This window comes from Tachypleus tridentatus, chromosome 9 (genome assembly GCF_004210375.1).
Source record: "Tachypleus tridentatus isolate NWPU-2018 chromosome 9, ASM421037v1, whole genome shotgun sequence".
NCBI lineage: Eukaryota > Metazoa > Arthropoda > Merostomata > Xiphosura > Limulidae > Tachypleus > Tachypleus tridentatus.
In genome coordinates, this window is record NC_134833.1 from 113,977,627 (window position 1) to 113,987,960 (window position 10,334).

General features: G+C 36.4%; 1 protein-coding gene across 4 annotated transcripts in view; it reads right to left on the reverse strand.

Annotated features, from left to right (window-relative positions):
• The window catches only part of Ser (protein serrate), a 115,658-nt gene extending 105,531 nt beyond the window's left edge, over nt 1–10,127 (reverse strand). For 3 of the 4 annotated variants that reach the window (XM_076456600.1, XM_076456599.1, XM_076456598.1), the window contains exon 1: nt 9,381–10,126. In XM_076456600.1, the coding sequence (XP_076312715.1) occupies nt 9,381–9,746 (366 nt within the window). In that variant the 5' untranslated portion in view covers nt 9,747–10,126. Of the gene's footprint in view, nt 1–9,380 lie in introns of all 4 variants that reach the window. The other variant, XM_076456601.1, reaches the window with a different exon arrangement.
• Nucleotides 10,128–10,334: the final 207 nt, after the last annotated feature.

Below are 10,334 nucleotides of genomic sequence, written 5' to 3' on the forward strand. Positions count from 1 at the left end.
CTCCCGCCTATTACAGAACCAGTTAACCGACAAAGATGGGGGTAAAAGGGGGTTGTTGACCATGGATGCTAGTGGAACGCTATGGGAGGTGGCATAAATGGTTATTAGCCTTTTCAGAGTCTAAGAACTTGACTCCCGTGTTGCTGGTTTACCTTTTATTGTCCATGAGAAATCTACACACGAATTAAGTCATGGTCATTCAGGGAACAAACCAGATTGTAATCATTTATACACACGTGTATGCATATTCCGAAGGCCTAATATATCACGCCTAAACGGGGTCACAACAACAATCTCTAACAAATTATTCGCCTCTCCCTCTGTCTATCTACTGGTCTCTCTCAGTGCATGTCTGTCTGTAGTGTTAATGAGATTCCCCCTGGTCAGCATAGCCATCATTATTAACATGATACAATACAATACCAGATGGACCTCCTACTCTGTAATTACACCGAATACTATCACATCACGTCTCTGTTCAGGTAATACAGAACCCTATGAGGCTAAGCGCCTCGAGCGATCCGTCATTAACGATAATTAACAAATCGCCGATGTCCAAAACCCGTACACAAGTTAATTGCAACCAATATAGTGTGCATTATGAAGATCCAAAAACCAATAGTAGGTTTAAAGTTTCAAAATTAATAATTTCTACTATTGGTCATTAAAAAAAAAACCGAACAGAGGGACAGACACACATACATTCCGATCAGGTATATTTGATATTAAAGTAATAATACGAAATAAAGGAAACCTCTTGAGAAAAGATAGTACATCTACAGCTTGCTATCACTGCCAGTGAGGTAATAATAATAGTCTTTAAGGTGCTTATTCTTATCTTTAAATATGCATGTAATGGAGGAAGATACAAGTTACATACTAATTTTATTTGCTGAACCATACTACGTTCTGGTTTTTTAATTTAATGTTACTACCCGTATTTATTTTGTCAAACTTATAGTGTATCAAAATGGAAACAAATGTAAACTATTTCTTCTTTGTTTTTAGCAAACTTACCTCTTTCGTTTTATTCGGGGAAATATAACAAAGAAAGAGGTTTATCAACCAACCTCCCATATTTCTAGTTTCTGTACAGACGCTCACGAGATATAGATAGGCTTAACTACAAGATATTGAAAAGTAAAACAACTTTTAATATTTACCATGTAATATTTTAAATCACTTATCTCCACTAAAGTGTGTTTCTTTCTTGAATTATTATTTTAGTTGAAAGTATTTTCACACCATTCGACTTAATGGTTCAAAAGGATCATTTACAGCATAAAGAATGTTTTTTCACGTAAAACGCAAAGCTACACAACGGACTCAATGTTCTCTGTTCACTCGAAACCCGATTTTTAGCGATATAAGCCCTCAAACTTTTCAGTGAGCTAACCTAAGAAGGGGGAACTAGAATGATGAAACTTCCTTAAAATAAATTATAGAATTAAAAGAAAATCAATTATTATGATTACAAAGTTGCAAGAGCAAATACGTTAGCAATTTCCTAATTTTATGGTTTTCGAAAATGACAAATATCATAAGTTTATCAATCTATAGAGGGCGTTGTTGAAATAGACGACTGATAAAAAAAAAATCATGATTACAGTGGTGAGTGAATATCGATCGCACAGCCGATATTCGTATTAGGTTGAGGAATAATTCGTGAGCGTTTTTAAATAATTTCATTCAAGCATTACATGCAAGACTATACAATACTTCAATGCATGAACACATTACACCCAAAACAATTATTATGATACTTTATTTCATGTAATACCTAGGTATATAGTATGCATTGTTGTAAACGAAATTGCAAGAAATTAAATGCGAAAAGCAGATGGTGTCGAAAATGCTCGATTTTGTCCACTTGACATTCCATTTAATGAGCTGAAAATGAAAGCAAAAATTAAATACATATGAAAATCAAACACACCATCTATTAGAGCAAAAAATTATCTACCAAATGACATGAAATATTTTGCGAAAGCGTTTCATTTATGAATATATTTTTTTAACTTGAAAAAACGCTCACGAATTATTCCTCAACCCAATAAAATCTGCTGTACAGAAATATTCAATATATAATAATTTAGCTTATTCCTCAAGGCCACATTTAGTGTAAAATAATTAATTTAATAAAAAAGAAACTAATTAGTCCATAACACCAAAACGCAGATAAAGCTTTAAAATCTCGTAAGGACATCCTATCTTTATTTGTAGAAAGTATGAAATCAATATTCAGACATGGAAATACATTATATTTGGGAAAGAAGTATATAAACATGCAGTCTAAATCTTAAATTGAATGGAAATCGTATGATGACTAGTTCGAAAATGCTAGTATAGTTTTAGAATCTAAATGTGTTAATTGGATATCATGTTAAAATCAGAATTTTCATATTTTAGTTGAAACACATTTCAGAGCCTAGCGGTTTCAGATGGATCACGTCTTGGTTGAACGCGTTGGCTAAATAAGAACTATGCAGTGCTAAGTGTTTTATTAACCCAAGGTTATGAAATATATACACGTCAAAATACCGAACTAAGATTTTACCCTCGTTCCCGAAAGGACGGGGGGAGAGAGGGGTATTGCATTATGAATCTGTGTATATGCATGTGAGCGCGTGTATCTCGAAAAATAATAAACTGATTTATGCGAACTCTTTAAGGGAAATATGATGCTTCCCAAATCTGGTACGGATCGTTTTAAAACATTTCTATAACGGAAATATACGGAATGTTTTTTAGTTTTATGATAATAAATATGTAAAAAAGTGATCGGATTAGTGCCGACTTTCAAGTGGACGTTGAAACGAAAAATCCAAAAAAACGGCTGCGGAGTGAGAGCATGGAATCATTCTCATTGCTCTTCTGATCATTTTATTTTTTTAAAGACGGCAAGTTCCAAAATAAACTTCATTTTAAATAATACTAAAGAGGACATAATGCTCATCTCACACATTGTTAGGTAAAATGACAAACTTGATTAGAGTGTGATGACAAACAAACTGTGGCTGTCATCACGTTAACAATCTTCTCTTTCTTCTCTATATTTGTAGTCCCGGTTTGGCCCACCCACGATAAGAGCCGTAACCATCACCAAGGTTTAAACACTGTTTCAGATGTGAAATTCCTATTTTACACATCTCAGTTTCAAATTTTCTCGACATATTAACTAGGAAAATGAAGAAAAAGCGTCTACAACGTAACATGAATTTTAATCAACAAGGTTAATTGCTTATTCAGGATAATGCAGCTCGAGTGTTTTTATTCAAAACTCCAATACAGTAAATTCCGAAATATTTCAAACATAAGTTATATTTTGTCTATAGTTTGTAGTACGTTTTGATAAATTTCATCAGATAACAATACAACTTTACAATTATCCTTCCTACAGTTTCAGCAAGTAACAATACAACTTTACAATTATCCTTTCTTACGTTTCAGTAAGTAACAATACAACTTTACAATTATCCTTCCTACAGTTTCAGCAAGTAACAATACAACTTTACAATTATCCTTTCTTACGTATCAGTAAGTAACAATACAACTTTACAATTATCCTTCCTACAGTTTCAGCAAGTAACAATACAACTTTACAATTATCCTTTCTTACGTTTCAGTAAGTAACAATACAACTTTACAATTATCCTTCCTACAGTTTCAGCAAGTAACAATACAACTTTACAATTATCCTTTCTTACGTATCAGTAAGTAACAATACAACTTTACAATTATCCTTTCTTACGTATCAGTAAGTAACAATACAACTTTACAATTATCCTTTCTTACACTATAAAGTCATTACAAGTCATGTCACTAAATACACGTGATTTCATTACATGTGAACTTGTAGGCACCTCTGCATAAATGTAGCGGCCTTTTTATTTCGGAAAAACACACCTGTTGGATGCACAGTGATTAAATTTGGTCACACCATGTTAACTTCTGTGTCAACTCCGAATGCTGCAGTGATTAAACTGGGTCACGCCATTGTAACCTCTGTGTTAACTCTGAATGTTGCAGTGATTAAATTGGGTCACACACTGTTAACCTCAATGTTATATCTGAATGTTGCAATAATTAAACTGGGTCACACTGTTAACCTCAATGTTAACCCTGAATGTTGCAGTGTTGACGTTAATGTTTCATTGAATGTTTCAGTGTTTAAACCAGCTTAACCATAGAATTAGGCATGAGGCCCATTACGGGCGTGCACGAGGCGGACTAGCAGGGGGACCTACCCTCCCCCTCCCACAATAACTTTATGCATACGAACTCTGCCATTTTGTTAAGTGTAACGTGTTCTTTTTTTCTATGTACATGACGTATCTTCATGTACTTTCTATATTTTTAACGTGTGTGGTTAAATTTAAATTCCTGCATAAGGCCCTGTGGACCATATAGTCCACCGATTTTCCAAACACATTTATATAAACTATTTATTCAACCGTTCGATATCAGTTCCATAATTACTGATTACACAGTCTCTACTAAGACGAGTCGCACACACAATAAATCACCAACAACTCTGTACTGAATTCAATGAATCATTACTGAAATTTCCTCTCTATTTTATAAAGAGTAGGTGGCTTTGTTGTTTTATACTGAGAGTTGTAAGAAGTACAAATATAAAAGTTTTCAGTATGGTCCAAACTGAAAACTCAGCCGGTAAATAGGTAAACAGACTGTTAACCTGAGAGTTTCTGTTCACCCAAAACTGCTTATTCTCTAACTGTTTTGAAATACCTAACTCCTAGAACTACATTTCTAACGTAAAACTACATATGTGCGTTATTAATTCGAAGAGCGAAATATTGTTTGTTTTTGAATTTCGCGCATAGCTACTCGAGGGTTATCTGCGCTAGCCGTTCCTAACTTACTAGTGTAAGACTAGAGGGAAGGCAGCTAGTCATCACCACCCACCGCCAACTCTTGGGCTACTCTTTTACCAACGAAGAGTGGGATTGACCGTAACATTATAACGTCCCCACGGCTGAAAGGGAGAGCATGTTTGGTGCGACAGGGATTCAAACCCGTGACCCTCAGATTACGAGTCGAACGCCTTGACCCACTTGACCATGCCGGGCCGAAGAACGAACTGGGAACAATTAAGTACGCACACACACACACACATATATATATATATCTGTGAAATTTTCTATCACAATACTACGTTACGGTTGGTGGTTTTATCTTAATAAGCTAGCAAATATGCAATTCTTTTTGCATTTTTTTATCCACTCTACATTTGATCACGTTGTGTCACTTAAGTGACATTTCTATTTTATTTTTACCTTGCCTTTCTGCTCTAGTTTTGGTTTTACTTTTTACGTTTCAACCTTCGTAGTTAAGACGGATGAAAGTGACCTAATTTAATTGTAAAAACCATTCAAAACCTGTTACGTGTAGAACTGGTGGAGTGCTTAAAACCACGAAACCTGACTACCTGTTTAACTAGGTTTAAGTCCACCTTCTCTCTATGAACACCTAACAACGAACACAATGGCTACCATCAAACAAGTACCAAAATGAGAACACGTACTAGAGACATGCCTTGAGTGAGTCAAACTAAAACAGGTAAAAAGTGAAGCCAGCATTGGGTCCGAGGCCATCACGACGGGGTTTTGTCGCTACGACAACCGACCAAATACGGTGTTACGAAACAAAACATACGACCCACGTGTCTGAGAAATGGTTACAGAAAATAGAAAATGCTACATATCTTTTCGAAGGCAAACACCAGGAGACATTTGGATATTACGAAGTCGTTTGTTTTTCTTTTCATTTTAATAAATGACCCTCAAATTTCCAATATTCCTTTACACGTGTAAAATGTGGAGGGGTCATGGATAGTGTGTGTGTGTGTAAAGAATACGAAAGAAGTTGACATGTAATTCAAATAACAAGAAACTGACACCAAGCATTTATTTTCTATGATTTACTTACACTTGTTAATACATTTTGACACGAATATTACTGTAGTGTTTGCCCGAAATAATACGCAGGATTTTTCGGCAAAACAAATACGAACTTGTATAAGATATAAACAAACACGTTCCGGTCTTTTTATACATACAAGTCCACGCTCGCCATGGTGGCAACCCACGCCAAACATGTCTGCAGGTTTTCTCTGTGGGAAAGCAGACTAGCCTAGCTATGATAAGCATGCGCTTAGAATAAAGGAGTGTTCAAGTCTACCATGTCGGCAAGCAAAAGGTAGGGGCAACAGAGCATTGCCGGCGGCCTTACTGGCCAGAAAAATGATCATCGGCCGACTACAGACGGTAGCCACAGTGCCTGCTGCAAGTTCTCTGCCTGTTGCACTGAATCAATCACAACCTGTGGCCTCCGCCCCAGTCCACAGGCTTATTCGCTCCCTTCCCTGTATGTTGTCCTCTCCCCACCCCACGGCAACTACTTCCACGATATCTTTCATCCCCGCAGAGCTACTGGATAATTAGGGCTAACTAACTAACTATATAAGGTTAAGACTGTTCTACCCTTTCATATCTTGATTTCGAACACACTCCATCTCCATTTGGACTGTGTTCTAACCACCACATTACCATCCTACTTGCATTTTCTTGTCTGTTATCATCTCGCACCGTTTATAGCGTATTAGAAAAAGTGCGGGTGTGTTTAATTTTAAAAACGTGTATACGCTTATTAGCAAGACTTTAGTATGTCAAGAGTAAGCCAATATGTGCGTTAGAAAGAAAACGTTACTTAGCAACTAATGAAGTCAACATCGCATAACAAACTGACTCGAAGTGACTTAAGTAAATCAATATCGAAGAAAAGTTTAATAAACCTCATTTTATTTGATATTTCGAAAACAGTAACAACTCGTTCAATAGCGACACCATTGTATTACATTATTCAAACCACACGTGTGCAACACAATTCATCAATACAATGGTGGTTTTACAAATCATTGACGGACAACTGAATTATCGTAGGAAGAAGGAAGTATAGTACCAGAGAATTACCAAAAACACAAATTCTGCACCTAGTTAGTTACATAGACTTCGGTCACAGCTGATTCGGAACGTGTCATCGCACTGGGCAACCAGCCAACTCCAGCTGGTTTCTTAGCAACCCACGTTTGAAAAGGTTTGTTTCCCACGAGCTTTTTCAGGAGCACGTAAGCATGTATCATTTTCCATCAATATTGTGTAGCAGCGGTAATAATGTAGGCACATAATATATGTGTTTATTTTTTTTAATATTTGAGCAATTACATTGTTGAATACGCTAACTCATGGCTCATATATATAAACATTGTATTATTTTACCATTATATTAGCAATTAGGTCGGTATTTACATGAGACAAATGCTGCAGTAATTTAACCTACGTAATGGAAGACGGGGCCGTTTTGTTATTGCACCAACGTTTTCCCAGCGCAGTATCAAAGAGAAAATTGTGATTCTCTACCACGCATGTGCAGAACACGAGGGTATACCAAAAATAAAATAAAATAAAACTCGTTTGCAGTTGTGACAGTGAAATAACATGAATGTCACACAAAGTCACTCTATAAACACTTATCCCGAAACATCAGTCTGATGTTTGACCAACGTGTATTTCTTGGTTAAACTTTAGTCGATGATCATAAAAAGATTGGTTTAACACAATTTTGTACTCTTACGAAAGTTCCCGAACATTGTGAGAAACTCAAGCTGCAGAATTTCAAAAAAGACAGTTTTCATGATTTAACTCTCTACAACCAAACATTAAACTTTTTATCTAAAGTACACATCAGCCATGACTGCCTAACTTTGTTGGACGATGTGGGGGTAAAACAAAAACCAAAAAAAAACTCAACAAAGTCAACAGAGTTGTTAGTATTAGTGTATGAACACTAACTGGAAAAACGGGGGAGGGTCACATGCCCATCTGCCTTATACTTTAACACATGGCATGCCAGTGTCACATACAAATAGACTACAGTTCTAGAAATCTACCTCAGTACTTAGAAATTGTATAGGGAATATATAGGGCCTTAAACGTGACAAAAGTAACCAATAGTGGAAATTGCAAATCGAGATCGTGTTAGCCACAATCGACTATGAACTCAAACAACGTTTTTCCAGTTTTATACTAATTGCATTGCACAGTTAAGTCGATGATTTTGTCTCATTACATAGTTTCAGCTCGAGACAGAAGCTTGACGCTGACTTGGGTAATCAATAACACAGTAGTGTATTTTGTACATGTTGGCAACATGCAAATCGAAGCAGTGCTCGCTATAACCCTATCTCTCCGTTGTTACGTAAAATATACAGCATATAATAACATTATTTCCTTAACATCCATCTTGGCTTCGCACGTAATATGTTTCATAAATTCTAGTGATGAATAATGAGTAGATTATAATAAAAAAAAAAGAAATTAAACTACGACATTTCTTCAGCAAGTGTGTTTCACAGAAGTTTTGTTGTAAATCTTAAGGCTTCTCTGACTTTCACCTTTTTATATATGCAGCTTTGTGTCTCTATTTAGCCATCATAATTTAGAACAATAGCAACAACGAGCAAACAAACATGATCAACAATACTTGTACAAGTGCTCCCCCAACTATCCCCCTAAGAATCAAAGAGACTGTTAGAGAAGTTCTAGGAATTGGAAGATTCATACCACTGGCTAACAGTAAATTGTTCACGAATAAATTACGTAACTCTACACAGTAGGCCTGAAACTGTTAAGCAGACGATTTTTTGAGTACTGCTAATACAAGCTGTTTTTAGTGTCTCTGAAACTACGTAGAAAACATGTCAATATTATAACAAAAAACAACATAAAAACAACAAAAACGCGCAGGGAATAAACTAGAACTGCAATGAAGGGATAAGTATAACTAAAATATAACTAAATTCGTCATACACTTGTCCAAGTTCCTACTCTTGAGATAGAATATGTTTACCGGAAATGTACTGTTTTATGATACTATACTTCAAAAGCCATTTTGATTTATGTTCGAGCTGTATTCTTTACTTTTGTTTACACTTAACACCCTTTTTTCTTTTCCACTTTCTCTGTTGATCACAGCGAAAACTGGTTCGTGTATTTTAATTTTATGTTCAATTGCTCAATCAAATAAATGTTAGGGCAAAATCAACACTAAGTATGTGGTGTTTCGGACATCTTTCGTCACGTGCGTAGTTAATACTAATGGTGTATAATACCATTCTTAAATATCCGTAAACATTACTAACAATTAAGGTTGAATTAATATTCATTATAATAACATAAGTGAATTATTACCACTAGCTACAGTTTTCTTTCAAAGTTACATTTTTAAAGTCGAGGGAAGAAATATGCTTTCGTAAATTCAAAGAATAACAACATGAAATTGCTGGGTATAAAACTCACCGTCCATCTAAATTCAAATGGCAGCTTCAGAACCACTTCTTTTTCCGGCTCATTGTGAACTGAAAAGGAATTTCCGACGGCAACCGATGAAGACGTGCTGCCAAATGTACACGATCCCTTGGCGGTAATCTGTGATTGATACTGTTTCAGACACAAGCGAAAATAAGTGTTACATTCCCTCGGACAGGTCTCTTCTTTTCTCGCCTCACCACCACAGCAAGATCTGTTCAGTAGTTCACCCCTAGAGTTCTGTATTCCTAAAATCTGTAATTCAAACGACCCTGACGCTTCCAACACGTGTAAGATGGAAAGAGTAATTAGAAAGATCGCAAACATTTTAGCACAGAGATAGTGATATCCTAGCATGTGAGTTGAGGATCAAGTAGCACATACTCCATGTCCATACGTCGACCGACTGAGAAAAGTATGCTCGCTGTCAGTAAGTTCTCTGGTCACCGCTAGACTGCCTACAAGAACGCGTTGTGATTTAGTAGTTAAGAAACAGAACGCGATTGTCAAGAATTTCTAATGTTAATAAAAACAGCTAACTTAATATGTCTCATAGCACAGCAGTATAAGGTAACATGATCTTAAGCCCACAGCAGATTTGTTGTCACGGGATTGAAAGAAGTCGCCCCTTCCTTTACAGCTAAACTTCGAACTGACGTACGAAATATGGCATAACCTCATCCACACACATTCCCGCTGTGAACGGATTTACTCACCTTGAAGATCGGAGGTACACTGATACGAGGAGGCAAACGTTTCGTGAGGCGCTGGACCCGCCCTGCGCATGCTCATTGGCTTTCCATCTCGAGGACGAATCGCTGGCCCAGAAGCGGTATTTTAATTAGTCGTTCGTCGCTGCTCGTGAGCACGGGAGCGCACGAAACAATGTATGATGGACATAACAAAGTAAGGTTTTTTATAAAGCCAAACGACATAGTTTTGCGG